General features: G+C 37.8%; 1 protein-coding gene across 1 annotated transcript in view; it reads right to left on the reverse strand.

Moving 5' to 3' along the window:
* Window positions 1–741: 741 nt before the first annotated feature.
* MED13 (mediator complex subunit 13) overlaps window positions 742–18,394 on the reverse strand; it is a 54,995-nt gene continuing 37,342 nt past the window's right edge. The window contains exons 10-30 of the mRNA XM_009578782.1: window positions 18,018–18,234; window positions 16,992–17,076; window positions 16,488–16,609; window positions 15,201–15,291; window positions 14,815–15,029; window positions 14,167–14,363; window positions 12,026–12,942; window positions 10,449–10,616; window positions 9,158–9,381; window positions 8,403–8,592; window positions 7,527–7,992; window positions 6,643–6,862; window positions 5,806–5,997; window positions 5,433–5,656; window positions 4,821–4,963; window positions 4,441–4,599; window positions 4,162–4,347; window positions 3,820–3,968; window positions 3,408–3,581; window positions 2,115–2,215; window positions 742–1,423 (exon numbers count right to left, since the gene is read on the reverse strand). Coding sequence (XP_009577077.1) covers window positions 1,291–1,423; window positions 2,115–2,215; window positions 3,408–3,581; window positions 3,820–3,968; window positions 4,162–4,347; window positions 4,441–4,599; window positions 4,821–4,963; window positions 5,433–5,656; window positions 5,806–5,997; window positions 6,643–6,862; window positions 7,527–7,992; window positions 8,403–8,592; window positions 9,158–9,381; window positions 10,449–10,616; window positions 12,026–12,942; window positions 14,167–14,363; window positions 14,815–15,029; window positions 15,201–15,291; window positions 16,488–16,609; window positions 16,992–17,076; window positions 18,018–18,234 — 4,573 coding nt within the window. The 3' untranslated portion in view covers window positions 742–1,290. The remainder of the gene's footprint in view (window positions 1,424–2,114; window positions 2,216–3,407; window positions 3,582–3,819; window positions 3,969–4,161; window positions 4,348–4,440; window positions 4,600–4,820; window positions 4,964–5,432; window positions 5,657–5,805; window positions 5,998–6,642; window positions 6,863–7,526; window positions 7,993–8,402; window positions 8,593–9,157; window positions 9,382–10,448; window positions 10,617–12,025; window positions 12,943–14,166; window positions 14,364–14,814; window positions 15,030–15,200; window positions 15,292–16,487; window positions 16,610–16,991; window positions 17,077–18,017; window positions 18,235–18,394) is intronic.

Raw genomic sequence — 18,394 nt, forward strand, 5'->3', positions numbered from 1 at the left:
AATACATTAAAAAGGAAAATGTTCAGGGTTTGGTGCTGTTTTTTTACTAGTGGAATAAAATCTGAATACCAGAATTCACTGAGAATCTATATACACCACATTTTAGTTAAACACACACCAATCTTAAAGTCAAGATTGACTATTTTTGCATTTGTAAAATGGCTAGAGCTGGGCTAAATTTCAGCCTTACAGGAGACTTTGGATAAGAGTTTTCTGTGTGTTCCGCATCAGATTCATGTTTTATCGCAAATGTGGAAGAAAATAACGCAGTCACCACAGTGCCAAGAATATCTAGGTAACAACAATGCACAATAGATATTCTTGTAATATTAAAACTTGTATACTGGAAATAGATCTGAGAATCTAGCCACAGCCCTGAACCATAACACAAACTTCAATTGAAGAGTTTATTCGTTTTATTCTCACTACAAGTTAAACCACCTACAATATCACTTATATATTGCCATTGTTACTCTGTAAAGGTGTGATATAAAATGCTGTAAGACCCAGTACCTTTTCAATTTATATAAACACAGTGAACTTCATTACTGTACATGTACTCTGCAACTACAGCTTAGCTGTAAATCCCCCACACACAATGGTATGGACATTAACCCCTCTATCCCCTTTAAACTGTACATCAAGACAATACAAATTTACTGTCCCCACCCACCCCTTACAAAAAAATAATACTCTAAAAGCAACCTACTGCAACTTTTAATTAAGACGATTACATATATTTTAGACCAATTGCTTTAAAGCAAGAAGGCAGTATAAACCTTCTAGGAAAATTTTTATAAAAGAGGTTAAGAAATATAAGACAATTTATACATTTAAAAACTTACAATAAATAAGAGATGCAGGCATTTTTGAATACTAGGTACTATAATCCAATACAAGAACATCTTGATGTTCCGAAGCCATAGGTTGAAACTTATTGTTCCTCATGTTTCTTCTCATCTCCATGCTTCTAATATTCATTAACCATGACTGGGTACTATGGCTCATTACTCTTCACAAATACTGTGGTTGGGGAAAAATGGTTAATTTTGCTACTAAAAATGTTATAATACACTTTCTGATCATCATTCTAAAGCGTCCCCCATAGTCGATGACTCAAAGACAGTAGGGCGATAGGTGCCCCTCTCACAAGTCAAAACAATATTTGCTGGAAGTAACAAGATTCATACCCCATCACAAACAACTTGCACTGAGAAGAATTATAACTTAGTCCTGCAGTGAAATATCCCTTTTCCTCATTTTCGTCTTGCAAAATTCAGATGAAGAAGATCACAGCATATTCATGATAAAGTTATACAACTGATTCAGCACCACAAAATGAATTGGGAGACATGACCGTCTGTCCTGGGTTGCAGGATCACAGGTTAGCCAGGAGAGTGCATTGTACTGTTCCAGAACAAACCTGAAAAGCAAACAAGCTTCCATCAAGCCAACAGTATTTTACAGTCCTAATTTAATGTAATCCAGTTTCTTTGGTATTAAAAACATAAAATAGGTTTACCAACATTCTGAAATAACATGCGTTCAGAGTTATTACAAGTAGTTCAAAGCTAAACTTTCTTTAGTGGAGAACTGTCATTTTAATTGTCTATGCTTAATGTCAAGAGGTTCACGTATTAAAAAAAAAAACCCACGAAGAAAAAAATCTGACGTTTTCTCAACAAGTGTCCTACGTTTACATGAGTCTCTAGACTCTTGTACTTCAGCATTTCAGTATTTCCACAAGATTGCCATGCAAGATTCTGACTTAACTATAACTATCTTCCACTCATTTATGCACCACCTTCTGTGTTATACCTCAAACTCTCTTCTAGCTTGAGGAATTCATTGCCTTTCAAATATTTTCAGTTGTAATCAACACTAGTTAAAGAAGGGCTTAGAGATGTTTGTTTTTAATTGCATTGTTCTGTGGTAAAGCCATCTTTTAATCACTCAAAGCACAGCTATTTGTATTGTCTCTGTGACATACTAAAGGATATCAGCAACGCAAAGAAAAAACTAACAGCAAGAAAAAGAAACAAATATGTAGCTTCACTGCAGCAGTATTAAAAAGGAAACGCACAATATTTTTGCAGGTGATCAATCGTAAATACCTGAGCACATCAGAAGTTTGATTAGAATCAAGTGGATGGGAGTGTTTACTGTGGAGTAGCTCGTCTGATTGCACTGAAGGCACGTGGAGGTGCAAAGAGGCCTAAGAAAGGAAGAAAGATGCCAGCAGTTACTGCCTGATTCAACTACAGCGTATTTTCTTCCCTCTGTGGTTTTGTCCCATACCTTGCAGTCATTTTCTATTCTCTGACACACAAGCCAAAACAAATCTTATCCTTAGGCCGTCAACAAGTTCAGGAATTATCAATATAAAGGAAATGCACGCAGATCTCTCCTAAAAGCACAGTGCTAGTAGTGTAATATATTTTAGGAATTTTTTTTTAATCCCTTTGCTACATGAAGTGATTATGAAAAAAGCAACTCGAGTGGCCCAAGATGTCTAGTAATATACAGACTTGGAAGTTCAGTTGCTTTCCATAAGACTGGTCTATTTATATTTCATATATAGAGCTGCTTAGGATAAATAATAAATCCCCTATTCAAAAAATATGTCTTATACCAAAGCCACAGCTGAGCTTAGGCCAAGAGGAACTGCTAATCCAGACACAAATAAGGCTGAAGAAGATATATCTGTATCATTAGAAAATAAAGCATAGTATTAGAGATGCTAATTTAAGTCAAAAGTGAATAATGTTAATACAGAAAGTTTCTCTGTATACTAATGTAGAGCCTTAAATGCGCCAAGTATGTCTTGACTGTGCCGTAAAAAGATAAAGAGATCAGACAATATCCAGACAGATGATAAAATGGCTATCACTTGGCAACAGCCAACATAGAAAACCTAATTTTTATGCTTTCTGCAATACCTAAAGAGATGTTTTGTTTTGGTTTTTTTTTTTACCCAGTGTAAATGAGATATTACATTACACTTGTGCACCTCCCTCTCTACCACTGGTCCCCATGGGAGTCAAACATTAACCAGAGATCTGTCTAGAAACTCAACCTATTCTTACAAAATACTGTAGTACAAAGCCAGAAACAGAAAGGAGTCCAGACTACCACGAAGAAACCATCAGAAGAGCAGAACACTTCAGAACAGTTGCTACTTCCTTTAATAATTTTTCTTCCCTTAAAAAAGGTGAAGATAAAAAGCCAAAGCTCAAAAACTTAAAACCCAACCTCTCTCGAAGCAAAAGCAGACATATTCCAAGACACATGCACTGACTTTGTTTTAAACATAGTAATTCTCATAATTCAGATCCCTGCACACTGCACAACTTTCTATGACAGACTGTCCAGAAAGATGGCTGTACAGCCTGCTGAAGTTACAGTACCTTAAGAAACAAGGGACACTGATTTTGTGCTTGAGGACATGCTGACCAAAACCAGTCAGGCAACGGACCTGCTTTGGCAGTTGACACAAAATAACCAAGGGCCAATGGCTGCTGCAGTATATTTGTTACTTCATCATGAGATTCTGTTGAAAGCAATCGATCTGTGCCTTGACCCTGTAAAACAACAGGCAATGGTTTAACATTAGGAGAGCACAAACTTAACAGAAATTATCCGTAGTTTTCAAAACACAAAGCATTTTGAAATATGCAAGCATTACATGAATCTTGCAAAGACAATCCAATATCCAATTGATTCAAAACATTTCATAGGAACCTTTCATTCCACAAGAAGAAATTAGCAGATGGAGAAAAACAAACAGAACACACACTCAAGTCTGTATTTAACAGTTACCTTGCCCATATCACCTCCATGGGGGTAGTGGGACCCTGGAGAATGTACAGGGGATCCAGTAGGGGATGCAGGAAGAATATTTATAATATCAGGATCAAGATCATCTCCAGTGTCTAACAAGTCAAAGATTCCCATTCCATCTGCTCCATCTTGAAAAAGAACAAGACCAGTGAATTTCTATAGTTTCCCTACGTACAGGATATGACAACGCATTCTGAAATCAAGTGATTTTCCATATAAATCTTGTGGTTCATTAGAATAAACAGTCTTATTATAGGGGGAGTGACGAGGGGTTTTTTGCTTGGTTTGTTTTTAAAACAAGAATAAATCCAAGCTACTAACCATTGTTTGTGTTAAAGGCCAGATCCAAGTTTTCAGTGGTGTAAGTTGACGATGCTACTTGCACAGATGCAGATGTGGGAAACACAAGTATATGAGTGCATGATGTGTCCTGTGGGGTATTCAGCTGAGACGTCTGCATATTTAAAGTGGTGCTGCGTCCAAATACAGAGCCGGTCGATACAGAATCTTTGGAAGAGAAATCAAGTATTTCCTTAGTTTTGCTAAACCCGAACTATTAGTTCCCTTCCCAAAAAAGGAGAGAGTGTGTTTCTGAAATACCTGGCATAATAATGAAGGACCCCTGTGGTTCCATTGCCACCAAACAAGCACTGAGAATGCTGGGAGAGTCTGCAGCAGAGATACCACACATTCTGCACATGTCTTTTAGTCTCTTACTAAGGGACTGAAGGTTTCGGCGACTCAGCAAACAACTCCAGTCTGAGGATATAAAGCATATAGGTTTGTCTAGAAGAACAGTGCTTGCTGCAGAATACATATTTCACATATAATAGTGTGTGGTGCAAACCATGTCTGTTAAGTTTCGAATACAAAGGAACTCTAAAATTATTTAGGTTTTCTTCCAGAAACAGGGACACTTTATATTATTGAAAAATGAAAACTTCAAATCAAGTTTTAGACTCTAACAATGCTAACGTTACCTTTTAATTCCCCATGTCCTATTCTTCCTAAACGGCCTATTACAACTCTCCATGGCAAAGAGCTCATCTGCACAAGTCCCAAGCACCATTCCCAGAGTTTCTGAAGACCAAGTCTGCGGGCAGAGCCCTTTTTCCTGCGAGCTCTAGAATTAAGAAAGAAGGAAAAACAAAGCTAGAACCCATCTGCAACAAGTTTTTATTGCCACATTTGGAACTTCTTATTTGTATTAACCTGAACATTCACAGGACCCAAAAATGTTGGTATTGTAGTACATCAATTGCAACTTCGGTTTGTTTGTTTGGTTTTTTTAATTAATCACATTCTAACACTGACATCAAAAGCCAGTAAGTGGAGGGGGGCGGGGGGGAGTATGAACACACATACAAAAACACTCAAGAATCACATGAAACCAAATAACGTTATTCTAGAAATTTAACTCAAAACAATATGCACATAATACGGAAAATATCCATTTGCTTTAGCTAGTTTTGCAATATAGTGAGTCTAAAAAAGTCAGAGTTATTCTTACAGCATCATAAACAAACTTAATTCTTTAGGGCAATGAAAGAAGACATACATGCTAAAAATTAATTTAACAGTTTTGTTCTTACCTGTTTGGTACATCAATATTAATTATGCAAGTTTCTAACTGTTCTCCATAGAGATCTGTACAGGATGCAAGAAGCCATCTTTGATCATGAGACAAACAGTAGCCTACAAAAAGTACGTTATACTTCTGGCCAGCTTCTCCAAAAGTTTCTCCTAGTTCTGTTTGCTTGTCCTTTACAGGAGCCAGTATAAAAGGAGGGGTATATAGTCGAATACACTCAGGTCTCTATAAAGATGACAGAACAGACAATGAAGTTTCAGGAAGCAGTTATTCCTAAGAACTCTAGCTAGTCAATGTGGAAGATGCCAGTGATCTAATGAACAGGGACATTTCTCTGATCTGCATATTTACACAACCGCATTAACAACACTCACATCAGGGCTCTTAAGAGCAGTTTCCATGGCTAAACCTGGGCCAAAGCCAGTTAACGTTTTCACGTTGGTGGAAGTTGGGAGAGGTCTCCGACACTGAGTAAAAGCTGAAAATGCCAAAGATTTTAAATGCTGAGTGTAAATCTGCCGGTCTTCATGTTTCACAGGTTGTAGAAGGTACTGACATGGGACAATCTAGAACAGATTACAGAGAGGAAAAAAAAATTACTGTTTCATCATTAGATTAAAAGGGTTTTGAGATTGTATTTGGGTACACTGCTTTTAGAATTTTACTTTGCAATCAAATTTCTCTGGTTCTTGGGTATCTCCTGCCACTTCTTCCAAAGCTATGTGGGACTTCAAGCAGTTATTCTCATTGAAATTTTCTTCAGAGAAAAAAAGAATTTGTTTAGACGAGAATCTTAATGATTCCTCCAAAGAGATGCCCTCTGTTAACTAGTTTTGCAGCTGCTGACAGCATTACAGTTGGATGTCTATGAGGAAGGAGCACTGTCTAAAGCCCAGCAGGGTCAGGCTGGCACCATAGATTCCAGTGATGGGACAAGCAGCTTTCCCATGCTTCACTCGTTATTGGAGTGGGCCACTACATTTCCTCAGAGATAAGACTGATGAGTTTGGAATCCACTACAGGATTTGGCTTTGGTTAGTAACACCCAAACTGCTCTAAAAACTATGATCTTAATGATTTAACAGCTGTAGAACTGTTAAGTAATGTTTACAAAGCAAATGAAACTTTCACCTTGAGGGCATTATCGCCTCCAAAACACAACCAAAGCCAAAGATACTTTGTTTGGCATGTTTCTATAAATGTTGGCTCACCTGCACAGAAATTATATTCTTGATGTTAGACGGAAGAACCTGAACCATCTCTAAAAAGCAGCGCAGAAGTCCAAGTGTCCACAAACTAGACGAGCTACTGTTCTCATCCTTTTTTTCATATGTGAAAGGATCAATTATGTAAACTACAATTGCAGGTGGATAGGTGATAGCATGTGAATCTCCATCTGTAGGGACTCCAACTTTATCACGATCCATAGTGCTGGAAATGAAAGTTTGAAACCAGTTACAAAAAGCTGAGTTTCATAAAGATTTATTTTTACTTTAAAACTAAGATCAAATTGTCAAATATTGATCTGAAAGACCTTTGAGTCAACTGCGGTGTAAAAAAACCAGTCTTTTTATTTCATTTTTGTATGTGAGCTTATCAGCAACTCAGTATCGCTTGTCTTTTCTTTAGCCTTCTTTATTACAGAAGCTCAACAGCACATAGTTCTATTGCTTCAACTGGGGAACAAGAACACCTACAAGGTCAGTCTCTCAGTAAGAGCTGTCTTTACTACTATAACTTTGATAACAGAAAGCAGAACTTTAAGATGGTGCCAGTTATCTATTTCCCCCCACTTTAAAATATAGAAGTGAGTAGTTTGGTGAATTTTTTCTCTTTAGAGAGAGAAGAAAAAAGAGAAAGTTTATTTTTGTACCACAGCAGACACTGAGATGCAATTAGAACTGCAGCTAAGACTGGAACCAAAAAGTTCAGCTCCACCATGAACGAACTCTCATTCTCCCTAAAAAGCAGCCTGGTGACTAGAAAAGAAATAAAAGATTTTTATTGAGGGGACGAGAGTGGCATTAATAGGTTCACATTAGTGGAGTTGAGGGGTTTTTTTAGCCGAAGCAGGTTTGACTCTGCAGTTCATTACCTTTCAGAAACCTCTGGATGGGGCTGTGCAGGCACTGAAGTAGTATCTCCAGACATCCCTGCTGTTTGCAGTGTTGGCTGTTGCTGCTGTCCTCCTGTTTGCCCATTTTGGACCGTTGCAGCCTGAGCGGGCAGGGAGGCAGAAGTGGTATTGTTCATACTGCTAAAAGGCGGAAATGAAGAAGGCTTGCTTGTTGGTATCCCACTGCCTATATTGGCAGAAGAGGATGTTGGGGCAGTGGTAGTCAACGTTGCATTAGCTGTAGTAGCTGCAGAAGACATGGCACTGTTTGATGTTGCTGTCATAGTACTACTGGTGGGAGCTGCAGGAGCAGATGATGGAGTGTTAGGATTTCCAGCACTAGCTGTCACTGGGGGCAGAGCAGAGGCCGGCTGGCTAGAGGGAGGGACCAGATTTGTTTGGGAGAGTAAAGAACTGTCCAAAGGCTGAGAAGCAAGATAAGGACCTAAAACCAGAAAAAAGCATAAATTTTATATTGCAGCTGTTCTTAAGCATACTTCATCTATGTAAGTCTATAGTTTCAACAAAACAGAGAGTAAACCCTTAGCATATATTTTACTGACAGAAATCACTGCTTCAGAATTTAAGTCACCAATACAAAAAGACAACTGATGTCCCTGTCAGGCAGCAACACTGCCATTCCCTAAAAATACTGCTAGATGGTAAGAAGCCATTTTAGCACATATCTAAATATATGGGGGTTTGGGATTTTTTTTTTCCCCCAAGCTTAAAACCAGAAAACTGCAACAAACAATAAGACTCAATGAATAAATGCAATGATTTCTTCTCCTCTACCGGAATGGAGTAAGTGGTAATTGTATGAAATAAGAAACACTAAAAAAAAAAATTTCATACCCAGCTCATATCTGCAAACTTGGGCATATAGTTTGAGTTTGGAAAATGCTTCGCTGTTGGTATTAGCTGTCTGTGAGAACCATTCTGTGACCAACTTCTCAGAAAGTTTCTTTGAAGCAGTAGGTCCAACTCTCATGATCCCATCAGGCAATAACTTACAGATAGGTCTGTGCTGACCAAGCCTGCATGACTGCAAAGAAGGTAAAATAGAAGATGCAAGATAAGGAATTTGTAAGCCTTAAAAACTGTTAAATATCACACAAAGGAGCATATATATAAAGACAGAGAACTCATAGTTTAGTTATGATATTCCAAAGTAACATTTAATTCTAGAATACTACATCAGTATGCAATATTTAATAGCGATTTTATGGTTTTTTTCAGGTTTTCCTAAATGCAAGAAAAACAGGTTGATACATCATCTAATCTTAATCACAATCCAATAAATACATGCATTTAATTAATTAATTAAATGTAGCTAAAACAATTAAAGTGGTAATACAGAGTTTTACCACTGAGTGGCGTTTATCAGATAAAGACTCTCAAAACAGCTATTACTAAAAGGAATGGTGAGCAGTATGAACAACCCTTATCTTCCAAGTGCCCATTCCTAAAATCTTTTCTAGCAGCTTTCTGAGACAGCATTGTGTAGAAGCGTTTATATCATGAGACAAGCCTGATAAGTAGTTATGAGTATGTATTAGAAACAATCTTTCAAAAATCCATTTCACTGCTAACTGCCATAAATAACATACCTCGTATATTGCAGTCAGATCCCTAAAGAAGCTTTTTGCCCCATTCAGCAGAGCCTCATTCTCAGGGCACACCACAACATAAGCAACATCTCTTTGAGATCCATAAGGTTCCAACATCAGCCTCTCCCAATATGGCAAAGCAAATGGAGACAGCACCAGAAAATCGTAATCATACCCCAACAAAAATGTTGGGATTGGCAGTGGTTCCGGGGACTCATCAGTTCCTGGAAAAGCAAGACACTTTTTCCAATATATTAAGCAGAAAGCTTAAAATTAACATCCTGCTTCTAGGAAACATGAATAGAAAAAACACTAGCGTTCCCAGCATCTAACAAGAAGTAGCACTGATTATAAATTGAATAGTTCTCATTTTAACGATACAAATGAAAAACCTGCATGATCCAACTCTCTACAAAAAAGCATCATCTAATTATTGTTATTTGAAATCTCTCAGGGCCTCAAGAAGAAGTTCCACAATTGTTTAATATTTCTATCAGTATATAGGCATTCAGGAACAGATCTTTACTGTCCAGAGTCATCAAAAAGAGAGGGAAGAAATGTAAATAGTTTAAGCAGATATGTAAAGGACCACAGAGGAAAAAAAACCCCACACACCAAAACTTAAAAACATGCATTTACATGTATAATTACCATGTTCTAAATATAGCTACAAAAGATCTGCTGGTGAAAGGTAATTCTTCCACATAGTGGTAAATCAACCTCATATGTTAATGAAGTCAGTTTAAATCCTGAGTGCACAAAAGTTACCTTGTATCTGTAAATATGCATCACGTGTTGGCCACTCCAAATATTTATCATAGACAACACACTGGATAACCTCAGATCTTCAACAGAGTTCTGAAACTACTGAGCAATAAAGCACACTTTTTCAAGCATTTCAAAGCTAGTATTTTTAACGCTATTTTTACAGTAATTAAAGTGGAGTAATTCTTTTGAGTAAAAAAACCAAAGCAATTACTGTTTTTAACATTAAATCCATCTTGGCAATTTCAGTCCCTCACTTGGAGAAGTGTCAGGTGTATATAAACAGTGCAATTGAAGCTGTTAATTTTAAATACACATATCTAATTCATTCACTATTTTAAGGAATATAAAAATATTTTCTATTTTTCTAAAGAGAAGAATTCTCCCCTGCCTAATAGCTCTTGTTAGTTTAAAGAAAGGTCAAATGCTGTTTAGAATTCCAATAGGCTGAACAGCATCCAGACACTGAGGTTTGGTGGACGGATCAAGTAGAGACAGACAGACAGGAGTCTACACAGCAGTTTACCGTAGGAGCCTCTGCCAGCCATTTTGTGAAACTGTTGCCATGTGAGGGGGCCTTGCACACCCCAAGACCGGACTGTTCGCTTTTTCTGAATTGCATCCTGAAGAACTGGCTGGAGTGAGAGCAGCATACGAAGGATGTCCTGGGAACACTGCATGCTCACATCCACAACTGAAAGGACAAAAAAGTGTCAAGGCCTACTGCAACAACCGAATAAAATAAAGCCCTCCACAAACAACCCAGAACCCTAAACCGCCTTGATTTTAAACAAAGTCACTCTCTTCTGAAACGTACATGCTAAAGGCCATGATATAAGAAGTTAAGCACACAGATTTAGAGTTCTCCCTGTTCCTCCCTCAGCCACTTATAAAAAGCACAAATGGATTCCGCCCGCCCCTCCCCCGTGGAGTTCTTTCCCCTGAAAGCCTTACCATTTTATGATTTAAACTAAGGGGAAAAAACCTAAAATAATAAAAAAAAAAAATTACAAACAAGTTGTACAACCCTTAAGCAACAGGATTTTCCCTCCAAATAAAGGAGGGTTAGGCGGACTGCCACCCAGTGCTCACTTCACAGAAGTTGAGGGAAGCCTCGAACAGTCACAGCCCATTTCATCAGCTTGCCACCACTATGCCATTTAATGTACTGTGCTTAAGAATAAAAAGCTGACACAAAATTTGGTATGGCTATAATTTCATAGCCTTCCATTTAAAAATATCTTCACATCTTTTTATCCAAAATACCACGGTCACAGTAACACTGAGCCTTCTCCTGGGTGCCTGTATCTATAGCCTGGGCTTTTAAACTTAATCCCCCACTGATACACAGAAACCTAGCTGTGTTTTACTGTTAGTCCTCCTCATCGTCATTAACAACTTTGAATCACAGCTAACTGCTATCAAAGTTTCATATTTCACTGTTCACCCTGCTAGAGTTGCTACTTGAAAGGACTATTATTGAGAGAAGTATGCAAATACATACACAATAAAGGGTATTCCGTGAGACAGTATATCATTAGTCAGGCCCCAGAAGCAAAAATCCAAGGATCTCTGGCAGATCCAACATACAGTGAAGGCTACAATAATGCTTTATTTACCACACATGCCATTAAACTACCACCTCCCCCTTAAAGAAGGGGGGAAGCCAACTGCATCATAAATCTTGTTTAATTCTACCACAGTAGCCTTGATAATACAGTCACCATTTGAACCACCTACACTTCCTATGTATACTCATTCCACAGAGCCTCTGTGGATGCAGTCACCAAAAGTTGCTTTAAAAGAATAAGCCTAGTGAAGTGTTGTGGACAATTACTGTGGTCTTACATTACACTTCAAATTTACATCAGGAATTTACAATTCATAGTAGCCAAGGCCTACACTCTGCTTGGTGTATGGTACCAGCACAGAATGAAAAAGGAATGGTTATTCTGAACACCATTAAAATAGAAGTTTATGCAAGCATGCAGGTGGAAAAACAGTCTTACGCATCCAAAATTCACAAAGGAAAAACATTTAAAAAAACCCTTAAAAAAAATTCATAGGTGGACAAATAGGAAATAAGCTGTTTTCAATATTTACCGTTTCTTTTTGACCAGTGGTGCAAGCAAGTAGTTTTCACAAGTGCTTCATCAACTTTTCCTCCTGACATATTGTCCATGAACTGCCGTCCATGTTCCAAGGCTAAGTAGCAGTCATTGCAACAATCCCTTTCTTCTACACGTACCAGGTTGCTAACTGCACCAACTTTGGGAATGGAATCTTGATCTGCTGCTCCAAACGGTGAGAACAAGTTGGTGCACTGATCCTGCAGCAATAGTATTAACTCATCAGGCAGTTTCTCAGGTTCTTTCAGTCCTCCACTGCCATGTTCAACAGAAGTAGCTCTGAGAGCTTCAAAGCGTTTTTCTGCTTCTTTGCCACACTCCGTATTACGTCCTAGAATATCCAATTCATCTTCAAGAAACAGTCCAGAACTGTTGCCAAATTTTCTATTCATAACAGCACTGAAACCACAGGTACACCTATACTGGGCCTCTTGCGTTGGATCAGGAATGTAAACTCCAACATCAGCACCTTTGATGTTCATATTGCAAACACATATGCAGCAGCTGTCAAAGTTACAGTCTTTGAAGAGATTCATTACAGACTCTGAGAGGATGAGATTCACATAAAGACTGTGTGCCTCTGGAATGGAAGGCACAGTTGCAGGTTCAACAGAATTAAGCGGTCTACATGTCGATGGTGTGGAAGCTGGTGAGTATAAATCAGAGTTCTCATACTTGACTGAACCCTGTGCACTTGCAGGTCCACCAGCTCCACGAGGTGTTCGAGGAGTCCTCGGTGTTCTAGGAGTTGGGAAACGAGGGGTGGAAGGAGAAGGGAGAATTCCAGCTCCGCTGTTACTGGGAGGTGCGCTACTTGGTGGCATTCCAAACGGAGTATGAGTTTGTGGTGTGTATGCAGGGCCGTACTCTTGATCCATAGCGCTTCCATCACTAACAGCAGCCACAAGAAGAAGGAAATACTTTAAGTACACAACATACTGGTTTTGAACTTTAAATCTCAAATTTCTAAAGAAGGACCTTCCTAATTAATATCTGCTTTTTAAAACTAGTCTTTCATAATCCACAACAAGATTTTCATTCCCTAAGGAACTTCAAGAGCATTTGTTCTAAATGACTTTGCAGGACTCCCGCTGACAGCACTGTTAAAGAACCTTTCCCCGCCTCCTTTCGTCTTTTCTTTTGCACAAAGCTTCCAGGAAACATGTGTGGTTAGAATAAATTATAAATTGTATGCTTGTATGGAGTCTAAAGGACACCTTTTTTTGTTCATGTTTTATTTATACGTTGTGTTGACACACACTAAGAAAATATACCGGGTCTATCGACAGCAGATTCAGCTGGATCTATGAGGAAAGTATCACCTGGAAACGTTTAACATTTTCTTTCCTAAGCAGCTGCATATCTCCAAAGACCTATAAGGCTAATGAGACCTGGAAACATATTGCTTATGAATGACCCTAACAGAAGCAACGTCAGTATTTACTCCAAGACTTAATATTCACGTAATTTTATCAATAAATGGATTAAGCAACAAGGAGGCTATGTATTTATACCAGCTATTAACGCAGAAGAGAAAGAGGAATAAATATTTTCAAGAAGAACTGCCAGCAAGACCATCACTACCAAATGCAGATTACAGAAATGCCTACTGCAATACTGCTGTTACCAGGCAATGTTACAATGGGCATAGCTTCCAATCAAAGGAAGTGTTTTCCTAGTCCCAATACAGCTGAGATTACTACTATTTAAGAAAATAATTTAAGAAACAGAAGCACCACCTACTAAGCCCTTACAGTACCTACAACACCACCGCAAAAACAAGTCCCAAGTTTACATTTATCTTCATTGTTACCATCTTCATTACTTATTAAAACTGGACTTGCACCATTAAGCTTCCCCAAGAAACCTTTAAATGAGACAACGAATAAAATGTATGCACAGTTAAGAAGCTCTTTGAGAAGACAGTCTCTTACAGCAAGGTTTAATTGTAAGGATTTTTTTAAAGGCTCTTGTCAGTTGTATAAACACAATGTGTCTTTACAAATATTTCTCATTACAGAAATTTAGGGGTACAAAAAACAAATTTAGGGGTACTTTCTATACGTGGATAACTGACCACTTTACAAAGCTTAACATTTGTGGCACAGGTCATACCCATCTTTGATGAATGGCATGGCAGGTCCTGGAGGAAGTAAATCCAACTTTCCCACAGTCCAACTCTGGCGATAAATGCATTCTTCTGGCAGTTTGATGGGAGGAAGACACTGGCTGGGAAGTGTCTTCAGTGGTGCAAACATGGAACATCCCACTAAAGCTTGACAATTCTCAGGTTTATAAACATAAGAATAATCCTAGAAGTTAGACATGGTAAAGCATCAGCATGTAAATTAGATCACTTCAGCAATTAAAATGCTTCTCAAAAAAATGTGACTAAGTTCAAGCAGTAGTTCTTTAATATTTAATCCTGATATAGCTGTAAAACAGAAAGTTAGATTTATACACACATCATTCGCAACCATGGTTCTCCAAAAAGCAATATGCCAACCCAAAACAAACAATGCACTACAATTACTGAATTGCATTCCTTCAGCTTACTAATGGCTAATTATGTATTGCTCTTTCTTGAAGCTTAAGTAGTAAAATACTATATACTACTTACTAGAATGTGCATTACCTACCCCAGTATAATGCAGGACACAAGTTACAAATTGTACTTTATTTCCCACAGTTCCTATTCAGGATTAATTAAAAACTAAACAATAATCATTAGAAACATTTATCAGGACTATCAGCACTACCTACCTTTATTTCAGCAGGTTTGGGGCTGCAGAAACCCTCATCTACTTCAATTCTGAACTGAGCTCCCACACTAGAGCTATTCCCTTCAAGTACTGTTCCTCCAAGTGTTGTGTCCATACTGCCATATTCCTTATTATTCATGTTCATTGGAGAAAATCCCATAATATGTTGTTCCAATGAAGGTGGAGTTGGATACATTTTATGGAGATCTGCAGTGCCTAATTTCAGATTAGAAGTAGGCTTTAGAGCATGAATATATTTTGAAGTATTTCCTTTGTGTTAAAGTTTCAGTAGGGCAAATGAAGCGTATGTTTCCAAATTCCCACAACATATTAGCAATCAAATGTTTAGAGCTAGTATTCTATTTAGAAAAAACAAACAAAGCTTACTTATGCATGACAGTGGGTCTAGATTTCCTGCTTTTGCCTCTTTGCAGTTAGATTTGTCATCAGCGCCATTCACTGTTCTTTTAGATCCAGGCTAAGAAAGAAAAGAAGTATTGTAATAAAATCACTTCAGATGTGAACACATGTTCATATTTCCTGCTAACAGGAAATTTCATGTGCAGTGGACATACAAAGCTGAGACTTTGTATAGTATTTAGAAAAATTAAAATAAATCAGAAGCCCAATGCTAGTAGTTGGGGTTACACTTGTCCTCCCTTAATACTTGTAACTCAGAGAATGCTCTCCCATCAAATCATGATGCTATTAAAATGAAAGACCAGTTATAAAATAACTCTCAGCCTGTTAGCAGACATATTAAAAAAAGCTAAATAGGGCTGCCCACAATCTATCAGAAAAAACATACACACTCCCAAAGCCATGCTAACATTACTGATGTTACCACATGAACAGGAATAGAAAAGACAGAGAAACACAAATCCTGGAACAAGAGGTACAGGGAAGAAAAGCTGTTGAAATTAAAAGAACAAGAGATATATTTTACAATGTTTAGACAGTACTAAAGTCTATAGAAAATAAGAGTCTTCATGTTTAAGAGCAAATACACTTGCTTTATATAATGATGACCTTTGATGGCTATTAAGATCCTTCAGCCCTTACTCAGCTACAGCTCCCATTAAAGTTGATGGGCATTTTGTCTGGGTAAGGGGATTTAGAATTAAGCATGGAGCAAAGTACAGTTCAGAAAAGATAACTGATTACAAACAGTATTGAAATAGAAACTAGAAAGATAATGGATTCAGAGCCATCAGAGACTGCAAGAGAAACTGTTCCAAGATAATAGCTGCTGCAATAAAGCAGCTTATTTGGCAGAATGTCCATGTGTTTAAATGCCTCTTCTCTTTCAGAAGTTTTTGTTTTCTTTCAGTATTACCTTTATTGACTAGTTAAACAGAACCTAGACCATACGAAAAGAGCACTAGTACCACTGTCAAATCTGCACAATTATAACTAATGGTATATTCAAGAAGCATATACTGTCTGGATAGAAAGGATGTAAGATTAAAAGCTTGTTTGTATCAAAAATATGATTGTATGAGTCAACCAGAACAGTACGTCTGCTATAGAGGAGCCACAGCACTTGCTTATATGCATGTTTTGCAACCTCTCCTACAAATGCCAAAAAAACCCCAACCCAAAACCACAAAAAGACATACTTGTTCCTTGCAGTTTTTTGTCTAGCAGCTGCCATTACTTTTGCACATCACTTACTGTTAGTTCATCTTCATCAGAATTGAAGAGATTGTCAAGGTCAGTATAAGAGACCACTAAGTCTGTTTCATGGAACAGGCTAGTTGATGCAGTGCGAGCATGAGCAGCAATACGTTGGGCATCTATAAAGAAAAACAAACATTACAAACACATTGGTCATATATATTCATTAAAAAAAATAAAGACATCAAGAACTATTTCCACAGCTGGAAAAAAAAAAGGGGGGGGGGAGGGGGTGAAGTGTGTTCTCAGTTCCATTCAACTATCTTACACATAAGTGAGGTACCTTCAATTTTGTAACATTTGGATTTTATAGCCAACATTTATTTGCATGTTGCAACAAAGAAAATGTGTTCCAAGCAGATTTCTAGTTCTGAAGGGACAATGAAATACAAACCATAAAGTAAAAACTTAGTAGCCTATTAGAATCTATTGACTATTCAAGAGATCATTAACATAGCACAATTAAAAGAGGAGTGGGGGAAAAAAAAAAAGCCTCTTTACCTTGCTTGACAGAAGGACTAAATAGAGACATAGCATCCTCTCCTTCATGGGATAAAACTGTAACACTAGATGTCCCATCCTCAGCCTATTAAAAAACAACAAAAAAAAAAGGTAGAAAAGTTTGCTTTAATTAACTGGGGAGGTGGGGGACGTTTTATCTCCCTGTGGGAATTCTTGTACATATCAGAAGTATCAGGTTCTCATTAGCCTTCTAGCTCAGCAAGGCATAGTCTGGGGGTCTGGTTAGCGGTTCTTGCTCAGGGAGAAGGAAGCTTGGAATACAGACAACATGCTAGCAACACACAGATGATGAGCACAGATAGGAATGTAAATCGTAGGTTTTGTGTTGGGGATAAATTTAAAAAGCAAGCTGTGGATTCTCGCTACAACACCTTATTGAAAAACACTTGATATCAAATGCTATACGTTAACAATACTATTTATCAAATGAAACTCTCTATACCAGGAGTGCATACGCACACAACTAATCCTAATAAGCAAATTTGTTTCATATACAAGCTCCCAACGCAGTTATATTTTCTCCTTTTTTGGAGGGTGTACTTTTGTTTTAAGTAGAAGCCTCATACAGACGGTACTGGATAAAACGCAAAAAAAAAAAAAGTTTTCAATTCACTGTCCAGGGAACTAGTCAGAGTTCCCCTCACCTACCCCCAAACCTTTCCACACATGAACAAAGCACTTGCCTTGTTCTTCCTCTCTTCCCCAAGCACCTTCTATCACCCATTTCTACAGAAAGGCCACTGAGCCAGATTGATTTTTGTTCCGATCCAGCAGCGTTCTCCCAGTACAAGCGATAAACCCTAATGCAACAGCACCACCAGAGTGCCAAAAAAATTTTAGGTGTAGTCAGAGGCATGCTGCATAATTTCATTGATCATTTCTGCTAGAATACAATTTTTTTTAATGTACTTCTAAATACACAGAGAAGGATTTAAATTATATTTGGTGACTAAAGCAATTTGTTTTAATCTCATCACTGATTTGTATCCTCATTCCCTTACTCACCTTGTGTTTCTTGCCGGCTTCCCTCTCAATGTTCTGCCTATCTTTTTTACTATCAGGAAATAAGAATTCCACATCACCATCAACAAAGGCATAAGGATCGATTTCAGGTTCCTGGTCAGCTTCCGTCGCTACTGCTGCTAGGTATTGGTTTTTACTCTGATACTGTTGCACCAGTTCATCTGAAACCTTCAAAGGTTTCCTACATTGCACCATTAATCTGAACAGAAGAAAAATAAAAATCACAAAATATTATTTATCATCTATTATGTGGAATTATTTTTCCTATCACACAGCCTTTACAAGAACAACGTTATCTTTCCCTTCCCACTTTCTTCCTTTCCCCCCCAGCTTCAGAAAACTTTTTGGGAAAAAGATTA

The sequence above is a fragment of the Fulmarus glacialis genome, unplaced genomic scaffold, assembly GCF_000690835.1.
Source record: "Fulmarus glacialis isolate BGI_N327 unplaced genomic scaffold, ASM69083v1 scaffold12065, whole genome shotgun sequence".
Taxonomy (NCBI): Eukaryota; Metazoa; Chordata; class Aves; order Procellariiformes; family Procellariidae; genus Fulmarus; species Fulmarus glacialis.